The 21,583-nt window shown below is 49.8% G+C and overlaps 1 protein-coding gene across 6 annotated transcripts; it reads right to left on the reverse strand.

The window, feature by feature from the left end:
• Window positions 1-2,504: 2,504 nt before the first annotated feature.
• Window positions 2,505-20,910, reverse strand: ABCB9 (ATP binding cassette subfamily B member 9). 6 transcript variants are annotated; one of them, XR_010990477.1, is made up of 13 exons: window positions 20,837-20,910; window positions 18,617-19,306; window positions 18,188-18,302; window positions 17,572-17,702; window positions 16,148-16,353; window positions 15,057-15,254; window positions 12,867-12,995; window positions 11,345-11,533; window positions 10,619-10,792; window positions 8,597-8,756; window positions 7,599-7,735; window positions 4,242-6,191; window positions 2,505-2,594 (listed from the first exon to the last, which is right to left on the reverse strand). XR_010990477.1 is itself a non-coding variant. In XM_068163497.1 (12 exons), the coding sequence occupies exons 2-12, from the start codon at window positions 19,227-19,229 to the stop codon at window positions 5,853-5,855; spliced, it is 2,391 nt and encodes a 796-aa protein (XP_068019598.1). In that variant the 5' UTR covers window positions 19,230-19,306; window positions 20,837-20,910; the 3' UTR covers window positions 2,588-5,852. The 6 variants fall into 6 exon arrangements, 1 of the variants encoding a protein (XP_068019598.1); XR_010990476.1 differs by having other exon boundaries at window positions 2,506-2,594; window positions 3,952-6,191; XR_010990474.1 differs by having other exon boundaries at window positions 2,514-2,594; window positions 3,871-6,191.
• Between the last annotated feature and the right edge of the window lie 673 nt (window positions 20,911-21,583).

Below are 21,583 nucleotides of genomic sequence, written 5' to 3' on the forward strand. Positions count from 1 at the left end.
CCACCCCCCCTCACCCCCCAGATCCTCCCCTTGTCATTATTATCCACAGGTAATAAAGCCCAAGAAGGCATCCGTGCTAGAGGAAGGCTTCCTGACCTTATGCCTGCTTAGTGTAGAGCTGCTGTACAACCATGATGTAAACTGAGTGTATTCAGAGGTAGGTAAGAGCGAGATGTTTGTGCAGCAGGAAGCTGAGCTAAGCTTGCTAAAGGTGGGGAGGAGGTGATTAGGTATGTGTCCACTCACCCACGTCACTGCACCTGCCTTTTGCTGAGGTGTGTAGTGAACTCCTGTGTGGGGTGATCTGCTCAGAGCACAGAGGACTGAGCAGCTGTACCCCTCAGCAGTGACATGGGTTTGCATGGCCACTACAACTGAACCTTGTTATTTCAAAACAGTAGATAGTTGTCACATTCATATACCATCTTTGCATACGCTTACCAAGATGACAGTTTCAGCCTTGTGTTAAACCAGATTGTTAAACTGCACATACAAACACACACAGACACACACATACAGACACACACAAACAGAGGAATTAGTTGAGGAATTGAAAGAAGCCCTTTCTTCCCAAGAATGTCACTGATTTTAACTTCATAGCACAGCTACGTAATTGGTATGGAGGGAATGTGGTTTAGAAGAGTCTGACTCAGCTTCATGTTGTAAATCTAGTTTTACCACTGCCTTTCTCTAGGGAGCCTGAGCAGAGCTCTCAGCTCCCATCAACCATAGTGCCTTTTGCTTAAAAAGAAGAATAATGGTAACTGCTCAATCCCAGGTGAGGGTGGAGGAGAAAATGTCATACTGAGTAACACTTGTAGAGATGAGTGTCTCTGGTGAAGGGCACTACAGTATGATAATAATTGTATTGTCAATATGATGTCAGGAAAGATGTTTTACAGTGACTTAAGAAACTTTTCTGTAACTAGCTGATTTTTGTTTATGTTGCATGGGGCTGATGGAAGTTCACTGCTCTAGACTCCAAGGAATGGACTATTTAAATTAGTCAGTGGTGATCTGTGTTGAAGTTAGAAGCTGCATAATGCAGAACAGTGAAATCCTCACAAAATGCACAGGGAAAATATAACTCATTGAAAACAGCAGTTCTCCCTCTATAGGTATGTTTGGGTTCTGGTGGTGGTGGGGGCAAGTGTCTGTATGAAATCTCATCAGGTTTTGAGTACTGTGATCAGCATCTACATGTGATTGAGTTCTCAGGTAGCCCAGAAAAGCAGCTGAAATTGAGAGACAAGATAGGAGTCAGCTGCTTTTGTACAATTATATATTCTATTTGGATAGGTAGGGAAGTGTCTTTCCACTCAGCACTCTTCATGGAAAATAAAGGTTTTGTGACAGCACATCAGTTACACAAAACATGAAGAACTGCAGATAAACCAGGCTACAAGGATTATCAAATACTGTAGTGCTGCAGGCTGAGATTTATCAGCAACCCATTCCTATTTGCCTTTGCTGAAATCCTCTTGAAGGGGGACAGCATTCATGAACGTTAAAACTGTAAGCAGGCACAGGACAGAAGTCAGGATTGCTTATTACAGGAGAAAGGGAACAAAAAACTAGGAAGATTACAGTGGAAATCATGTCATGGTGAATAAGGAGTCAGGCTTCATTCTTGGGGAGAACTGGCATCCAGCCTACTTTAAATGAGATGTTAAGAGTTTTTCTTTTTCTTTTTAAACTTGATCTTGGATTTCCTTCTGCCACCTCCTATCCTTTTATGGTCAGTAACAGTGCACCCATGCATATTTATTAGATTTAGACATATTTTGCAAGTCACCTTCACAACAACTTCTTTTCTTTTCCTGGAAAAACTGGTTGGTTACACAGAGACTGAATTTGCAAGTCTAATCTTTGGCCTTTATTAACCCTTATTAGTCTGGTTGCTCAATAATGGACAGATAAGTCTCCAGGCTTATTTGTAATTTATTTCCCTTCTATATATTATTCATAGTCCATATTTCTGTTTAGATTTCATAATCCAGATTCTTTCACACATGGAAATGACCTGCATATTCAGCATCCTGGGAGAGAAAGAGTGGTCCTGTTTGAGAGAGAACAGTGGTCCTGCTGTCTGAGAGAAAGCAAGAATTGTTAGTACTATACTCCCCTCGTTTCAGGGAGCCACAGGCATGACAAGAGGAGCAGGTTTCTATACCTGCAAATACTTTGCCTTAAAGCTCACAGTGAAGCTAAAGTAGGAAAGTCACATCCTACTTTTTTTTTCCCCCACCCAGACTAAGATGCACCTCTGAACCTAAGCTAGAAATACTCTATTTGCTTGTGGTCATTCCAGACCTGCTGAAGCCCTAGAAAGTGCAGCCACTGCAACAAACACAGTTGCTTATTGAGGCAGAGGTTGGTGCACCAGCAGACAGGTCATTGGAATAAACACAGCTGTGTTTCCTCCATTACAGTGTTCTCATTTACTGGGACAGTCAGCCACATACCTTTGTCTGTGCAAAGGTGCAGGGTAAATACATGTCCTTAGGGAACTGCCAGGACTACAGCATCTACTGTTGAACTTTGTCTTGGATAGGGTTCTCAGATGTTTAAATCAAATAAAGCTGTGGTTATACCTGTTAAAGGGAATGGTTAGAGCTTTATTAATAGTGAGGAAAACAACCTGCCATGGATTCTACAGACAACTTTGGTAATCAATTGTGCTTTCAGATGTCTAATTGCTTCCAATTCTGCCATGACGAATTTCAAGCCGTGTTCCCTGAGTTAAGGTTTCAGAAAAACCCCTGAGTTCCCAGCAGAGAGGCCTCGTCCCTTTTGAGAAGGGGAAACTCTTTATCTGCATCACTCTAACTGAGAAGCTCCTGAACAGCTCTTGTAGGCATTCCCATGTAATCATCAACTCCGGGCAAATCCACAGCCACAAAATAGCACAGCTCAGGGTTTCAGAGGGAACAGTGGCCTTGTCTCAGAACAGCCTGACACACAGAGACTGTCCACAGGCAGCGAGGCCCCAGGGATGGGGCAGCTCCAAGAAGCTGCTTGTGTGCAAGCACTAGAATAATTCCCACTGCTGCACTAAGTTAAGCTCATCTTTACTGCTGTGTTTAAGTAGGTTAGTAGGCACCTCTGACCCTGAGTTTCACTTCAAAAAGAAGTCAGAGTTGGAATGGTTTTGAAAAGCAGGATTTTCTGTAACTACTGGGACAGCAGAAATGTCTGCATTAGATGAGTACTGCTGGCTCCCCAGTGGTGTGTGGAGCTCCCACCAGGCTTCCAGGCCATGATAAAACCTGCGTGGCTTTAACGTGGGCAGATCCATTTGTCACATGCCAACAGCACAATAAAAGGACTTGTTCAAGCCACAAGATATAAGGCTCAGTGGAAAAGTAGCCTTGAGTTATCTAGATGCAAAAGAGAATTCAGCACCTGTGGCAATGAACAAAGCTATCATCTTGGACTGGTGCCACCAGCAGAGACAACCAGCTGCTTCCAATGTGCCATTTCAGTTGAAGCTGTTTGGCTTTAACCTGGGAGTACAATGCTGGGATTATCATCCCAACAGGCTTGAGAAGCAGGGCTCCCTTCCTGAAACTCAGTGTAGTCTTTGCAATAAAACCAATCCAATTGTATCCTGCAGTCCTTTCTGCAGTACCGCCTGGGAGGGACATGCACGATACGATCAGATTCTCTTCTCTGGCATCTGGTGTACTAATGAGTATTGTCCTACCAGCGCTTCCCAGGGTGAGTCAGCTTCCCTAGTTCCTAGGTAACCCCTTTTGTTCCCTCCCCCACCTAGTTTTTCAATTAAACAGAAATTAATTCCAATTCTATGAGCTGCTGGCCACATTCTGCTCCCAGGTACTGATAAAAAATGCAGAATTAATCACTTGCCTACCAGCACTGGATGGAACCCCCAACGTCTTCATAACCACAGTGCAAATGTTCATCAAGCAGGAATGCAGGGCCACTTACCAGGGTGAACTGGGGAGTTCACAGTGTGACAAGTTTCCTAAGTGGAGCAAGATAAGACAGAAAGAGCTCTCTCGTTCTTCCGAGACACAGATTTTTATCATATCACAAAAGCAAGCAGCTGAAAAGATTGCAGTCACGAAGTGCTGTGCTTTGAGAATGGGTTAGGCTGCCTGCCCTTTCGTGCAAGACTGACTACGGGATGAGATTCGGGATGAAAACAAGTTCTTAAACAGGTTATACCTACTGCTATGGCTCACAGCTATTATCAGATGCTGAAGTCTTTTACATACCTAATTCTTTGTGGGTTCCTCTTGTCATTCTCTGTCAGAGAGCCAGAACATGTGCAGTGTGCAGCTGCATTCAGCCATCATCTCAGATGAGCATTACCTGAAAAACCCTGAATGCAAAACCCACCCCTACATGGGCTTGATGTTGAGTGGCAGAGGTAGTATTTTGGTTTTTGAGCATCCCTCCTCAAGGACACTGAAGAGTTTGTAAAACATCACTAAACAAAAACAAAACAAAATGCAGTCCTGCCAAAAAGTAGAACACAGCAGCATTCAAATATCTGAAAACATGAGAGCTAAAGTGCTTGAGATAATTCCTTAACTACACACAGTCTGAAGTCAACCTTCCCCACATAAATGCACCTGTCTGGCTGCATAGTTTTTTTTCCACCAAGCTATGGCAGGATATGACACTACTAAGCCAGAGCCATTACCCAAAAGGGCTAGGAGCAAAATATTCCTGTCCATCCCTCACACTAAAAGTAAGTTAATAAATAATATTCAAAGAAACACACTTTAAAGTTCAGGCAGCTGAAGCTGGACTTCAAGGAAAGTGACTGTATGGATTTTTCCATGCAGTGAAGTTGCCAGCACAGCCTGAAACTGAGCAAAGCTTTGGTGGGATTTATAAAGTGCTTTTTTTTAAGTATTTTATGCCTGTCTGTTGTCGTGGGGTTTTTGTTGTTGTGGGTTTTTTGTTGTTGTAGTTTAGTGTTTTGTTTTGGTATCCCCCCCCCAATCCAGTACTGGGCATTTGAGTTAAAAAAGACCAATTTTCAATGGATGCTGGAGCCTGACAGACATTGCACAGTGCACACAAATACACTGAATAAAAAAACCCAAAAGAAAAACACACACATCCCCCCAACAAACAAACAAACAAATAAGCAAACAACCCAAAACAAACAAAACCCAAACCAGCCAACCAAAACCAAGCAAACAAAAAAAGCAACCCCACAACCAAACCCCACAACCTAACCCAATTACGGTAAAACTTCTCATCCTTAAACACCCACCAAGCTCAGCAGTAATGGTTGTGAGCCTGAGCCTGCAGGCACTCAGTGCAAAACTCTCCTGGTGTTCAGACCCATGGGACTGATCCAGTTTTCACCGAAGCCAAAAGGAGCTCCCTACAGACTTCGGGAGACCTTGGCCTGGCCCCATGGATTGACAGCAGGAAAAGCCCTGGTTTTACAGTTACCGCTTTTCTATCCAGCCACAGAAGCTACGCCCTGAAATCCCTGAAGGGGTTTTCAATCTTCCCCTCCATGCATGCATTTAACACCCATTACAGTTAGTAGCAGTTACACATGCATATCAATGGGAGAAAAGTCCCAGTCGAGAGGAGTCACTGGTAGTAAGAAAAGAAGCCCAGTAGAAACGCTGGGAATCGCTAAGGACCCAACTCCCTGGAGCAAATCCGTTTCCCTGTGTACCCAGCTGGCGCGGGCCGGCCAGCCTGCAATGCAGGAAGCTCTGCAGTGTGTGCGGTGTGTGCAGGGGTGTGTGACGCGGGGTGAGCACACGGGCAGCGCCCTGTGGCGCCGGCCCGGCCGCAAGCTGCCTCCTCTCCCAGCGTCCCAGCAAGCGTCTCAGCGCCGGCCGCCGCTGCTCTCACTTGTGAGCCACACTGTTATAATCGTCCTGTGGCGCGGTCGGCAGGGAATGGTCTATCCTGAACTCTTCCTCCAACCCGCCAGGTGCCTTCGCTGAATCCCCCCGGGCTGCAGGTTGGTGACTGTCCGCAGCGCTTCCCTCCAGCCCTAGGATCTGTCTCTGCACCAGCTTGGAATAAAGGCCTCCTTCTTCCATCAGCTCCTTGTGTGAGCCCTGCTGCACCACGCGGCCCTTGTCCAGCACAATGATGTTGTGTGCCTTCTCGACGGTGCTCAGTCTGTGAGCTATGACAAGCACTGTGTGGTTCTCCAAGTCACCATAAATTGCCTGCTGAATCTGTGTGGGAGAACAAGACATTAGTGCCTGAGCCTTGATAGCTCTGTGTTGGAAGAATCACAGAATCAAACTTGATTTGTTTGGAAAAGACCTTTAAGATCATTGTGTCCAACCATTATCTAACTCTGCACAGAGAGAACAGCAGTTTTGTGGTTTCTGTTAAGCAACCTCTGGACAAGTTTGCTCTCTGGTTACACAGAGGACACAACTCTCCCTGGAGCACTACCAGCACCAGCATGTCCATCCCAGTTCCCACCTTTTGCTGTGCAACCCAAAAGACCATTTGAGTCCAGCCAGCCCGCAGGTGTGGCATGCACACAGGTCTGATCCTGCAAGCTGGGTTCTTGTTAGAACTGGGCCCCAAATTTGGAGGTTGCATGGTGTTGGCATGGACTGTAGGAAGACAATACCTGGGAAACATATTACAGATTTCCCAGAGAAATTGTGGATGCCCCCACCTTGGAGGTGATCAAGGCCAGGTTGGATGGGGCTTTGAGTAACCTGGGCTAGTGGAAGGTACCTCTGCCCATGGCAGGGGGCCTGGAAGTAGATGATCTTTAAAGTCTCTTTCAGCCTAAACCATTCTATAATGCGATGAAAAAGCAGCTGCTCAGAAAAGTGGGGCTATATCCTGGGTGTATCAAAGCAAAGCAAGACAGAGTTGTTTTCCAGCCAAGAGACAGACAATAGCACTAAAGTCTAAAGGCAGGCAGATGGTCACCAGACACACATCACATTGACAGTTCTTGCGAGCCAAAATCAGCCCCTGGCTGGCATCAGATACCATGCACATGGCTGAGGGCCTAGGAGTCAACAAGCTGTTCCAAGGGCAGATGCTTGTGCTGCCCCACACCATGGACCAGCAGCACTCATGCCCCAGGACTGGGAGACACATCCTCACACTTCCACCTTCAACTAACTCATGTCATTAAACCCATGAGGCCAAACTGCTACTGATTGTCACATCCCAGTCAGATACACCAGTTCAGTTCACAGAAAGCTCAGGGCCTTTCCAGCAAGTGTAGTCTCTTTGGTGCCTCAGCTGGCACTGCAGCTCAGGCAGTCCTACTCTCCCAGCTGCAGTACCATTTCTTAGGGTCCACCTCTATATCCTGTCTTCAAAGGCTGCAGAGAGCTGCTGTGTGCCAGTTAATGCTGTCCACATTAGCAAAATGGGCAGAGATCCCCAACTCATCAGGGCTGTCCTGTGAGCACAGGATTATTCCCTTCTTGGTAGCTAAAGCAGTGTTGGAAGCAAATTCTTTGGTCAGGAATTAGCATCTTACCCAAACCTCTGACTGCAACACATCAAGACTAAGCTTGTCCACAGGATGAAAATTGAAGCTACAGCCTTTCCTTCAAACCCAGACTGTTTTTTTGGCCCAAACATCCAAGTTAGCCACTCACCGCATGTTCACTCTCTGCATCCAGTGCACTTGTGGCTTCATCCAGGATTAGGATTGGGGGTGCTCGGATCAAGGCCCTGGCAATTGCCACTCTCTGCTTCTGGCCACCTGACAGCTGGGCTCCCTTTTCACCTGCCTCTGTTGGGTCGAGGGAGAGAGGAAGAAGTCAAAATAAAAATCATGAGTGCCATCAAATTCAGCTCCCATCCACAGCATCAGAAGGGGGGTGCCACACTTTGAAGCAAAGACCAGGTAAATGCTTCTGCTGACTTGGCAGAGCAATTTAGAGGAGTTCAACATCCCTAAGGGGGCAGTCTGTCCCTCCAGCAGCAAGTTTGCCACTATTGTCCTAGGATTTGAGAGACTGATGCTTATGGAAACAATTCAGAGAAGTCCCTGAGTCTGGTAAGTCATTCAACCCCATGCCCCTGCTTCTTGCCAGTGCAGCTGCATCACTGCCATCTCTCTCTGGAAATCAGGCCCTGGAGGTTGTACAACTGAGGCAGAACTGAGAGAAAGCAGGACTTCTCTGCTGGCTCTCATAAACATGAACCATCATCTGTCTGACCTGCCTCCTCATGAAGTCCCAAACACAGCAGCTTTTACTATTCTGGATTTATCCCAGGTTTATTTTCTTCCTCTGCAGGTGAGGTGCCCACAGCTAACCACCTGGGTTCTGGGCTTTCTTCCTGATCATTGCACTGAGAAACACAGACTACCATGCCACATCTCTGTAACACTGCCAGGCACCAGCAGCCAGACTGCTTCAGTGAGATATGCATCACTCACTCTGCTGCTGCTCTCCTGGGACAGGCTCAGAAGTCCTCCAACAGTGCAGTTACCCAAAAAGCACTCAGGGTGCTGCACCTCTCCATGCAGACGCCTCTACACTGCCACCAAGCTGTCATAGACTTGTGTCTGTCACTACCTGCCTGACTTTCCACCCAAGGGGAGAGTCTCTGCCTTCCCTAGGCAATGCAAAAGGAGGGATTTTGGTACCTGTGTGGTAGCCATCCTGTAACTCGGTGATGAAGGCATGCGCGTTGGCCTTCTGGGCAGCCTGAACAACCGACTCGAAGGAGGCTGAAGCTAAGCCGTAAGAAATGTTATCTGCGATAGAGCGGGCAAACAGCACCGGCTCTTGGCTCACCAGAGAGATCTGCAGGGAAGAAGGGAAGAGCAGGGGGTCAGAAGCAGAGAACACCAGCTGGTGTCTTGGATCATCAGCATTTTTTCCTGCTGGGTAAGGACTCTAGTGGGCAGAGCCCCACCATTAAACCAACACAGAAAAGTGCTTCAGAGTGAGCTTTCAGGGGCTCTGTGCTACCTACCTAGTTAAAGATGTCCCTTCTCAGTGCTGGGGGTATTGGACTAGATGACCTTTAAAGGTCCCTTCCAACCCAAATCATTCTATGATGGGGTGCTCAGCAGCAGCCCCAGTCTAGTTTGCATTGTCTGTTGGAAAGTCATTTTGCAGAAAAGAAACCTGATGCAGGGCTGGTATGTTGGCATTTGGGATGGGTGACCCCCTCCAAGACCCTGCTGTGCTTTTGCTCCAGACCCAAGAGAGTTGGGGCTATTCAGTCTGGAGAAGACAAGACTCCAAGACCACCTTATTGTGGCCTTCCAGTATCTGAAGGGGGCCTTCAAGAAGCAGGTGAGGGACTTCTTAGGGTGTCAGGTAATGATAGGACTAGGGGGAATGGAACAAAAATAGAAATGGGTAGATTCAAATTGCATGTTAGGAAGAAATTCTTCACCATGAGGGTGGTGAGACACTGGACACAGGTTACCCAGGGAGGTGGTAGAGCCTCATCCCCGGAGGTTTTTAAGGCCAGGCTGGATGTGGCTCTGAACAATCTGATCTAGTGTGAGGTGTCCCTGCCCATGGCAAGGGGGTTGGAACTAGATGATCCTTGAGGTCCCTTCCAACCTTAACAATTCTATGATTCTGTGATTTCCATCACTGTTTGCTCTTCCCAGAATGGGGGAACCAGTTGCTGGAAAGACCCTCTCTCAGGCTCTGGCTGATTTGCTGTTCAAGGCAATTCACACTTGAGCCATGTGAATTGAGCCCTCCTGCATCTTTCAATCCTAAATTAGCAAGTTAGGGACATAGCTGCTGCAATTCCTTAATTGCTTAGCAACAGCCTCCCTGTCCTACCTTACAGCCCTTCCTGCTTACTCTCACATTCATCCTGCTTTGTTGGACCCTCAATATGGGAATAAATGGAACCCTCCAAGTTATTGCTCAGAACTGAGCATGAAGAGAGCCAGTGGGATGTGGTCATATGGTCATATTTTAATCGACTTCTCCCCACATTCCTAACATCAAGCCAGGCTTTCCAAACTGAAAGACTAGCCTGTCTTTTAATTTTTGCTCAGTACGGGCAGGGAATGTCAATTAGCCACACTGACTTTGGCTTTCCAGCCTGTCTCTGATCAATTGTTTTCAGGTTTTCATGCTGACTGGTGAAGCCATTCGCTCTGGGGGCAAACAAAGAAGGCAGTTACTTGCAGAGGAGATGAAGGCTGATCTGTGCTGACAAACAGAGGAGAGCCAAGGGGCCCAGACCCCTTTCCCAGGCAAATCACCCAGCCCCTCTAGTGCTCCAGATGGTGCCAGGATCCTGAGAGGTTTAACTCCCCATTAGCTGAGAGAATTATTTTAAGATCTTAAGGTAGAAAGTACTGAAGGAATGCAAAACTCTTTTTCCAAATCCAATTTAGATAATTAAACCAACAACCAAGCCCACAATTATACTGCATTGGCCAAAACCCACAAAACAAAACATGGTTTTTGTTCTGGTTTTGGAGGGCTTCCCCTTCCCCATGAAACCACTCACTATCCTTTTCCTTTCCACCCCCACAAATTATCTGAATTCATCTCTTGGACCACCTCCAGCTTTCTGGACATCTCAGAAGTTGCCAGATCAAATCCAAAGCAACATGCAGCACTACCATCCATCCCCTCTGATCACAGCAGGCAATAGCTAGAATACACATATCAGTCGCTCGTACCACTGAGTGCAGGTACTTGTGATCGTACATGTTAATGGGACGCCCATCCAGGAGCACCTGCCCATCTTGAAGAGGGTAGAAGTTCTCCAGGATGTTGACACAGGAGCTCTTCCCGCTCCCTGAAGGACCCACCAGTGCCGTCACTTTGCCAGGGTGCAGGGTGAAGGACACATTCTGCAACATGGATGGAAGAGCATGGTCAGGTCCTGGCTTTTCCCATGGTCCTGGGGCAGCAGCTCAGGCACTGTGCAAGAAAGGTAGCTGAAATTTGGCTCTGCTGACTCCCAGGCTGGTGACATGCCACATCAGCCATCTTTCCTGGCTCCGAGGAAGCAAGAAGCCTCCAAACTTGCATTAAATTTGCCTGCTGATGTAGGAGGACCTCTAAAAACTGCAAAGCAAACTAACCTCTTTGCTGCTTCCCCCTGCCCCATGACCCCAGCCCCTCTCCCACAGAAATGGTCTGAGGCAGCTTGGCACGGAGCCCCTGTGCCATGCTGACGTATTTAATGCCTGAGTGGTGAACAAGGGCTTTATTCTCCTTCTAAGGAAGGCCAGCCCCAAACACCCGCTGTTGCTGAAGATCTGTGTTCCAGTGTGCTGTGAGCCTGCTCTTAGGCATTTCCAGAAGGGCAGCTGACATTTCCTGGGGGCGGCTGCTGCTGCAATGGAGAAGCAGCACGTGGTGCCTCATGGCAGGGAGTGCTCTGCACCCGTGGGGCTCACCTGCAGGACCTGTGTTGAAGAGCGAGTGCGGTAGGAAAACGTCACGTTTCTGAATTCCACCTTCCCATCCACGTGGTCTGGGGCCAGGGAGCCGTCGCTCACCATCGTTGGCTTGCGGTCAATGAACTCGAACACCTTCTCAGCAGCTCCCACCCCTTGCATCAGGCCGCTGTAGACAGAGCCAACAGACTGGAAGGGAAGAGGCAGTGGTGAGGCCCTCCCATGAAAAAGAAAAGTCAATCAGCGCTACTCAGAAGGAGAAAGGTTGAAACATTCCCAAGTCTTCTATCATCTGACATCAGCTACAATCATCAGACACAGGAAAAGAAAGCTCTTCTCCTCTGCAGGCTATGGAGGGGCTATATGGACTACCCAGGGAAAGGGTATCTAATGAGGTTTTGTGCATGGCTAGTCTCAGATGGGAATAGAAGAAGGAAACACATGGGGAGAGAAGAGGTGCACCAGGATATAGATGACCAGAACTTCCAGCAAAATCATTCTTTCAGCTCAGCCCAAGACTGGCAGCTCCTCAACCCAATGGTGGAACAGAGTCCACACAGGATAGCACACGGCACCAGGCTGAGAGCAGCAGGCTCATTCCCTAGCACACATCTCACATACACAGCAGCTCCAGGCTGGACCCTCTAGACAAGTGTCTGGCAGCTGATAAGGCTCTTCCCTGCCCTGATTTGGTCTTAGTGGATTTACCACTGTGCCTCAACTACAATGACTGCATGCTGGCACCAGCTTCCCTGGAATAATCCCCTGTCATGTTGGGTCCTCTCTATATTAAACCCAGACCTGCAGAACAGCTTGTACTGCAACTGCCCTTCCCATCAGGAGGAAAGAAAAGCCTCCAAACCAAACACACACTGAAAACACAGCCTGGAAACACTACCAGAACCTTCAAGTCATCTGAACAGATGGTGAGAGACGAGCGAGCTGCCTCCAGCTCTGCACTGCTGTTGAAGCACCACTGAAGCCACACTTGGCTGCGAGGAAACCTCAGCTTGATCATTTCTGCCTCAACTAACCAAGCTTATGCCTTTGCAAGGGGAAGGCAGCCCTGAGTGGGTTCTGCCATCCCACCCCCGATCTCATTTTGCTAACGCACTGCCAACGCAGCAGCTTGCAGCCTATTCCAGGGAAAGGGGGAAAAAAAAGTAATATAATTATTTTTTTTAATGAAGCCTGAAATTTAACAGGCAGCTTTGTTATCCCTGCGTCCTTCATGCCAGGAAATGTGCTTGGGAGGCAGCCAGGAGTCTGCCCCTCAGTGGGGGCAGCCTGACCCCATTGGTCCTGGTTGTCCTTTCAGGGGACAAGCTGCTTTGGGTGCGTTCAGGTTGTGAAGGCAAAGCAACAGGGGAGAATCATCCCACTGGTGGGCAAAGCCACAGTGTCAAGGAAACATGCTGCAGGAAAGTCAGCACTGGATCTGGCCCTAAGACTACCCTGGGACCTTCTAGAAGACAAATGTCCTCCTGATAGGGGGTAGCACAGAGGGGTAAACCAGACTCACCTCCATGCAGTCTCCTAAGACAAACTCATAAATGATGAATGAAATCAAGTTTCCACTTGTCATTTGCCCTGAGATCACGAGGTGCCCACCATAGTAAAGGATGCTGACCTGGACCACCAGTAGAGTGATCTGAAAGCAAGAAGACACCCCAAAATCAGCAAGGACAACTGACAGTTTTGTAATTGCTCACACAAAAGCCCACAATGAAAGGCATTTATTCTTTGAGCCCTGACCTAAGCATCCCTGACAGCGTGCACCTGACAGGCCTAGCATGGATATGAGAAGGGAAAAACAACTCAAAACCATGGGATGATTTAAGGAGCTGGGCTGGCATCTTTCAACAAAATAGAAGTCTAGAGGGACTACTGCCAAGGAGAAAGAATTTATCTGAAATAACAGAGCCTCTCATGAATGTCTCTCTTGGACTAACGTCCTCAAGAATAATAATTGACGCTCAAATTATCCAATGCATGCAGTCACCTCACCCCTAAAATGAGCTTTCTGTTCTAGGACCGTGACACATTTTATTTTAGAACACAAAAATCAAGCCAAGAGTTAATGCAGAAAATCCTCCTTGCATGTACAAAGCCCTGAAGCACAACCTAAACTCTCATTTGCAATCAGTGCAAGAGACAGATCAGCTCTGCTATGACAAATACCAGCCCCTGGTTTTATTCAGCTGGTTTTGTTCCATGCTGCCCAGGTATTCAGAAAAGCAGTGATGCCCTGGTGCTCTGTGTGACATTTGTGGCACAGGCTATAAACTCACACAGCAAAAACAAAAAAAAGGGAGAAAAAATTCCTCCTCTATTTCTCTGCCATGACCTGAAGATCCTGTGTTCCCTCTGAGAAAGGCTCTGCCAGGGCTGTGTTAAATGCATTGTCTTCTTCATATGTGAGCCCTGCAGGAGCAGTTTTTGAGGGGCTTTGCCTCCTTTGTGGGCTCTGTGCTGACCTAGTTCATGTTTCAGCTTCACATGGGATCCAGGGAACAATGCTAGAAATGCTCCAGATTTTGCTTACAGACTTGGGAAGCCATTAAGACTCCCAAAGCTGCATGAGGGCAGCATAACTCACAAACCTTTCACCAGTAGCTGCTCAGATCCTTGAATGTGCAGAGATAAGGGCAGCCTCAAGTGAAGGTTTGAAACCACAGAATCATAGGATTGCCTGGTTAGAAAAGACCTTAAAATCATTGAGTCCAACCATAACCTAACCTTCCTTGGGCAGGCTGTTCCAATGCCTAATGGCTCTTTTGGTGAAGAAATTTTTCCCAATAACCAACCTAAACCACCTGATGCAACTTGAGGCCATTTCCTCTTCTTTCATCACTTGCTACCTGGGAGAAGAGACAGACTCCCCCCCCACTCCTGGTTCCACCCTCCTTTAGGGAGTTGCTTGGAGTGAGAAGGTCTCCCCTCATCCTCCTCCAGCCTGGAAAAAAACTCTTTTCCCTCAGCTGCTGCTCATAGGACTTGTGTTCAAGACCCATCTGCAGCCTCATTGCCCTTTTCTGGACCTGCTCCAGCACCTCAATGTCCTTCTTGTAAGGGGGGGCCCAAAATGGAACCCAGTACTCAAGGTGCAATGTCACACCAGTGCCACGTACAGGGCTAAACCAGTAAACCATCTGGTCCTAAACAATGGAAAAGTATTTTGAAAAAAAGAAAAAAAATGGAAAAAAAACCCAACAAGCCACCCAAAAAAGGCAAGAAGAAGAAAAAGCCCTCCAAACCCAAACCCCAGCAGCCTCCCCCTGCCACCACCCACACAGGGAAAATCTCCATTTCTGAGCAGAAGCTCAACCAACGCTGTGGCTGTTTCCCAGCTGGAGCCCCAGAGATGAACTGGCACAGGCACGCAATGCAGCAGCAGAGGAGCACAGGGTTTTCCTCGACCTTGAGCAGTTATCAATTATATTCTGATTTGCAAGAGAAAAGAGACTGCTCAGCAGCACCACGCAGTGCTGCCCCGGGGCGGAGCGGAGCATGGTTTGCCATGAGTGAAGAAATACTAATAACGAAGAGACGGAGGATTACTGGCAGCAGACATCAAGGCTGGGCTTGCCCGGCAAAGCTCCCTGGAAGCAGAGGAGAAGCACGTGCACCGTGCCACGTGTACTTTGGATGAAGCACCATGCCCTGCCCATCCCTAGCCGCACTCGGGTAAGCCCTGGTGCTGGTCACCTACCCCGCTGGACCAGACGTAGTAGGTGTAAGCCAAGGCCTCCCGCTTGTTGAGTTTGTAAACCTGCTGCAGCTTCTGCCAGTAGACGTTGGCCTCCGCCTCCTCGTTGGCAAAGCTGCGGACAGTCTTCATGGCAGAGATGGTCTCCTCAGCAGTGTTGTTTGCCTTGGCCAGGGCGCTCTGCACATCCTTGGAGAGCTTCTGCAGGGAGCAGGAGGATGGAGAGGTGGCTCAGCAGGCGCCAGGTTGCCCGTGGCACATGTCCCTGCACACCCCCAGCTCTGCTGGGCTTTGGAAAAGAAGGCACAGTGACATTTTCCAAGGCCATGGCTGACAAGGCTCAACACTGGAATATATCCCACACCTTGAGTCAGCCTGGGATGCTGTGCCAGGAGAACAGATTTGTTGTGCTGTCTCCAAGGAGAGACCTGTAGGAGGTGAATTACCATGTCTGGGGCCACCTGGGAAGCCTGGGCAATGCTGCTGCTCCCAGCGTCCTTATGGGACAGGATCAGCCTGCCTCAGGAGCCCTGCCAGGAGCTTCCACATCAGGGACGAGTCTAGAGACCAAGGGCAGCTCCATTCTTCCAGTGAGAACCTGACCTGGAGGAGCTATGGCTGGGTACCCAAGGACCCTATTTTGGCAGCTTTTATTCACATGGTGTCCTTGGCACAGCAGAAAGCACCGAGAACTGGCATGTGGAGCAGCACTGCAGGACTCACGTGGTCCATGGGATGAGGCATTACATGGGGAACAGACTTTGGCCCACATTAGCCCCAACCAGATGGAAGGAGTTTGGCACTGAGTTTAATCCCCACCATGTCACTCCAAAGGCAGAGAAGGCTGTACAGAGACAAGCAGTTGCATATAGACATCTCACGGCCAAGATACCTCTCTTGCCAGACCTGAGATGCTTCCACTCCTGAGCATGAAGCAAGGTAAGAGCTGAGGCTACACTTATCTGCCCATACAGGTTTAATGTTGTCTTCCTGCCCCCACTGGCAGCAACAAAGCACTGAAGCATTGGTCCCACCAGATCCAAGGCCACCCATAATCTCCATGATGGCTTCCCAAGGGGAAGAGCCCTGCCTACCTTGTAGTACTTCCCATAGATATCAGACACCAGCATGATGATGGGGAAGCCCATGAAGGTGACAAGTGAAAGCTTCCAGGAGAGGCTGAACATGAAGAAGATCACCCCTGTGGCCTTCACCACGTTGCGCAGGAAGATGTTGATGTTCTGGGAGACCAGGTCACTCACGATGGTTGTGTCCGATGTCAGGCGGGAGATGACATCCCCTGCAGCAACGAGGGGAAGGGGAGACAGGGACATGTCACCCCAGCAGGATACTGCCCAGCTGTGTCTCATGTCCTGTGCCAGGGGTCAGATGGAGCTCTCCATTCAGGCCAGCCCCTAGCTTAGAGGTCTGAGGGGTGGCATGGAAGTGGGGCAACTCCCCACTGCTGTAGATGCAAAGCAAAATAGAGGACCTTGAATTGCTGCATGCATAAGGGACAAGAAATCCATCTGAAGGCACAAGCTACATTCCTGGGTCACTATGGATAGCTGCAGGACAGTAAAGGTGACTTTGGCAGCACCCTACACTGCAGGGCACTCTGTGAGCAATCAGACGGGCAGCAGGTGTGTGAGTGGAGTGTTTGCTGGACTGCTAAAGGCACCTACAGAGCTGTCAACAAAACTCCAAGTTCATTTCTAAATGAACTCCAGGAGCTCACCAGGGACTGCTGGCCGACACAGATGACCCTGAGGTCATGGGTCCACCTACTAAGGGATAAAGTTCCTGTAGTACCCTTTGGTAGAGCTGAACACTACAGGCAGCAAATATCATCCTGAATCCCTAAATACTTTGTTCCATATTTGAGTACAGCTGAGTTCCCATGTGTTTGGGCAAGTCTAGGGTTACCTGTATCCCACTTGCAATAACATCTTTCGTGTCCTCAGCTACCAGGGCACTGTGCAGCGATTGCTAAATATGGTGACAGCCTCAAAACTAAAAATATCACCAAGATGAAATTAAATGTGTGAGAAGTTCTAGTGGGCTGGGACCACACCAGAGCAGCATGGACCAGAGCAGGACTGAATCATAAGCAGGGACAGCAACAAGCGTGCCCAGCAAGCTTCACACATCTGGGGTTTCTGCTGCCCAAAGCAGAGCTGGAGGGCAGATGACCAGCACACATGGATGGGAGGTATGGGAGGAGGAAAGTGGGTGTTTTGGGGATGACTGGAGATGATCACATCTGCCCTGAGACTGATGAATGTCATGCTCATGGGTGGCAAGGGGCATCCTCAGGATGCTCAGCAATCCTGTCCTAACCCCATGACAAGAGGAAGCCAAAAGGGAAAAGCTTTCTGCTGTTAATTCTAAACACAAGCACTTGGGTGCCCTCACTGGCTGCCCCTAGTTTGCTGTGTGCTGGTGGGGTAAGCCAAGGGGAAAAACACCAGGATGGACTAGAGGGGTTAGAGCAAATCCAGAGGAAAGAGGAACCCACCTGTGCGATTCTCATCAAAGAAACTCATCTCCTGAGACACCAACGACCTGAAGAGGCAGTTGCGAAGACGAATGTTCAGCCTTGCAAATATGAGTGTAAAAACGCCGCCCCGGATACCTGCGGCAAATGAGCTAATTGCAGATAAGAGAAGTTACAGACCAATGGACATGAAACCCGCTCCTCAGCAACACAAACACCCCAACACCAGGCCAAGGCCTTACCAATGCTCTACCACTTTCCACCCTGGGAACTGATGGCTAGACCAGCCCACACCTCTTCTGGGTGCTACCAGCACCAGGATGGCTAATCCTAGCCCCGGTGGTGACAAGCTTTGGGAGGGGATACAGTGCTGATGGGGCAGTGTTCCCTGTGGAGCCTGTTCTCTGCATTCACTTCTGCTCCCCCACTGCCAGCACATGGACAGCTGTGTGACAGCCTGGTGACTGCCACCATGGCCTCTCTGTGCCATGACAGCACAGAGAAATCAAAGCACATCCCAAAGGTCTGGCAGGGACCTGGCAGAGCAGCTGCAGGTGAGTCAAGCCACACCCATCACCATCTGTGGGAAAACCCCAAATCCCTCCTCCTCAGGGCCAGAACCAGCACCTGCAATTACCTTCCTATGGCAAGCAGCGACATGACCAGCACTGCCGTGGAGAAGCGGTCCATGCTCTTCTGCACCACGATGCCATCGATGGCCAGCCCTGTGTAGTAGGGCAGGAAGGTCTCTCCTGCCAATCAAGCACAGGATATGGAGTTTCAGCCCCACCATGTGGGATCAGCACAGTATTTCCAACTGCAATGGTCCATGAACAATCCCATTCCCTACCATGGGGATACTTGGCTCTCATGCAAGATGTTTCAGGAGCTGTTTTGTCCACTACCACTGCATATTTTTTGCCCCATTGCATTTTTTACCTAGCCCATGCAAGATGTGCCACTCAGCACCCCCAAAAAAGCAATCTTGCCAAGTCCCCGACCATGGCTCCTTCCCTCCCAGTGAGGATGGGAGCACACCATGGCCTGCCCTGGTCCCTTTGCTCACCAAGTGCAGCCACAAGGAGGAAGAAGGAGGCAATGCCCAAGAAGAAGGCATCTGGCTTGGTGTAGGACAGCAGTTTATGGATGGTGGGACCTGCTGCCTCTTCTCGCTTATCCCTCAGGGCAGCACCGTCGCAGCTCTCCTCCACCTCAGCACGGGACTCAGAGCCAGTCCCCAGAGCCTCACGGGAGGAGGTGACACAGGCCAGAAGCTGCCATTGCCCAAAAGTGGCTGCCAGCGCCACGTAAGTCCAGGCAAAGAGCCCCCAGAACCAGGGGTCCTTGATGGTCCTCCGCACCTCTGAGTAGAGCAGCAGCTTCACCATCATGTAGATGCCCATGAGGAGGCAGACAACAGCGATGAAGGTCCGCGATGCCCTGAGGCGCCGGGGGCCGTAGGCTGTATTGGTGGCCACCCCAATGGCGGCCCCCAGCAGCACACAGCTGCGGTAGAGGCAACCACCCCAGATGTCCAGCAGGGAGTTGAAGATGTTGAAGTGCCTCAGGTCCTGCAGGACATCCCGGCCGCCCCGGCCATGGGTGTAGAGCAGTGTGGTGACCACCACATCAGTGCCGCTGAGTGCCAGCGTGCTGGCCACTGCCTTCCAAGCACGCATCCTCACAGCTGGTCTTGGGGGGTCACCAAGGTGTTTGAGGCAACCCTAGCATAGGATGGATGTGGTCATGCTGGCCTCTGCTGTGGGGCAAGAAGAAGGAAATGGGGTTTTTATTTGCCCTGAAGAAGCAGCAGGGAAAGGGAAGCAGGATGGGGAAACAATCATGCCAAGTGCCAACTAACTGGTCCTGACCCCAGACACCACTGTCTCCATCTCCTCCCCTGCTGCTTACACGCCAAGATATTTCATAACAGAAGAAGCACAAATAATGATAAAATTCCCTCCCAAATGCCTCCACCCAAATCCCAAAGCAGAAATCTGCACATCTTGGTGGGAAACTTCGTCACTGCTTGCTGTGGTTGCTGCAGGGCAAGTGGGGAGGTCCCCAGCAGCTGGGAGGTGTTACAGTGCAGCCCACGTGTCCTGTGCTATGGATCCACGTAGGCAATAAACCCAGATATTTGTGACCTGAGAGTCCCTCGTCACCTTTCCCAGGACAAAGCTGAACTGGAGCACTCATTCAAAACCATAGCAAAGCAGAAGGGAGCAGCTTAGCTTTGTAACACCCCCCTCATCCTGACCAGAAAAAAATCTCAGGTCCAGCTGCCTGTCACACCTTGCTGTCCCTGGCCCTATTAGATATTAATTTGGGATAACTCACTAAACCTGGTTTGCAATTTGGTGACACAACAAAAATCTCAGGAAGAAATTAAAACGGGATTGGAAATCCACAGCTGTGTCCCATGGGAGAGGGAGGGAACGTGCAGGGTAGGATGCCACTGCCACTGTTACCAATGGGTCTGACTGCTGGTAGCAATGGTGGGGCTGGATCCAAAATGCCACAGAAAAGGGAAAAAAAAAACCTTGACTTGCTTTAAGTGGAGCAAGCTGCTCACCTGCTCCTGCGCCATGCCCAGAGGTGCAGTGCATTGGCACAAGGGAGGTGTCTGATCCTTGGATTGATGCTGGCCAAGCAGTGACAGTGCAGGGTATGAAGGCACAGCACAAAGGTCACCTGCATCAGCCACTCTCTGGCCTGGGTGACCGCAGCCACCTCTGCAGCTGCTCAAAAGTGAACCCCTGGGAAAAGAGCAGCCCTTGACACCAGCCAGGCTGCCCCCTTGGCCAAAAGCTTCTTGGTGGGTGGGATAAAAAACTAAGAAGTGAAGAAAAACAGGGCAGAGGCTGCAATGTGGGGAAGAATGCGGGGGTGATGGGGTGGAGAAGGATGGAGGCAAAACAGTGCAGTGGTGTCAGGGAGGAGCAGGACACGCTTCCCAGGGTGCTCACTGCTGCCATCCGCTGCAAAGCTGCGTGGATCCTACTCGGTGGGGAAGACGGAGAAGAAGGAGGAGGAAAAAGAGGAGGAGGAGAAGGAGGCAGCCACCGCAGATCCCCGCCACCCACAAAGGTGTCCCCAGCTGCAAACCTGCCGTCCCCAACCTCCTTTCTCCCTTCCCGGTACAACATGCCCCTCCCGGAGGTGTTGGGGTGATACCCGCGTACTGCCCTGCCCGCCATAAGCAAGGCAGGGGAACACGAACACACAATTCCCCACTTTGCAACCCAAGGTAATGCAATCCCTACCCGCCCGGACGTGGTCTTACCGGCAGCGGTTACAACAGCAGCAGCAGCAGGGATCGGCTCGAGGCTACCCGGCCCGAACCGAAGGAGGAGGAGGAGGCGGCGGCAGCAGCAGCGGCGGCGCGTCCCGGGAACAAGGTCGGTGTGGGGCGGGGTTAAGCAACCCACGCCCCCTCGCTGCGGCGCGCTCCCGGCTCCGCCTGCGGTTTAACGGGGCTAGGGGGCCGGGTACCCCCGGGATACCCCCTCCCCCGCTCAAGCCCTGCCTGGACACAGCAAGAACAGCCCCAAGGGCTTTCTCCAAAGCTGACTGAATGAAATTGTGCAAGGTCAAGTGCTAGGTCCTGCACTCCAAGGACACTGAAGTGCTAGACCGTATCCAGAGAAGGGCAATGAAGCTGGTCTGGAGGTCTTCGGAGAGGTGGCTGAGTACTGGAGTTGTTTAGCCTGGAGAAATGGCAGCTGAGGGGGAGACCTTGCTTTCTACAACTCCGGAAAGGAGGATGGAATGAGGCACACGTGTTGTCTTTTCTCCCTAGTACCATCTGATAGGACAAGAGGAAATGGCTTCAAATTACGTCAGGAGAGGATTAGGTTGGATATCAGAAAAAAATTCTTCACTGAAAGGGTTCTTGAACACTGGAACAGGTTCCTCAGGGAGGTGGTTGAATCCCCATCCCTACAGGTGTTTAAAAGACAGAGATGTGGTGCTGAGGGACATGGTTTAGCACCAGCCTTGGTAGAGTTAGATCATGGTTTGACTCAATAAT

Source organism: Melanerpes formicivorus, unplaced genomic scaffold, assembly GCF_026170545.1.
Source record: "Melanerpes formicivorus ecotype bairdi unplaced genomic scaffold, bMelFor1.0.p_v2 SCAF_72, whole genome shotgun sequence".
Lineage (NCBI taxonomy): Eukaryota > Metazoa > Chordata > Aves > Piciformes > Picidae > Melanerpes > Melanerpes formicivorus.

What these genes read in the sequence shown, in the direction of transcription:
- ABCB9 (XM_068163497.1), bottom strand. Translation starts at nt 19,229, where the DNA reads ATGCGTGCTTGGAAGGCAGTGGCCAGCACGCTGGCACTCAGCGGCACT. An exon ending in CCTCCTTGTGGCTGCACTTG is followed by an intron (nt 18,303 to 18,616) that starts GTGAGCAAAGGG and finishes CTTGATTGGCAG; the next exon opens with GAGAGACCTTCCTGCCCTAC. An exon ending in ATGCAGAGAGTGAACATGCG is followed by an intron (nt 6,192 to 7,598) that starts GTGAGTGGCTAA and finishes TCTCCCACACAG; the next exon opens with ATTCAGCAGGCAATTTATGG.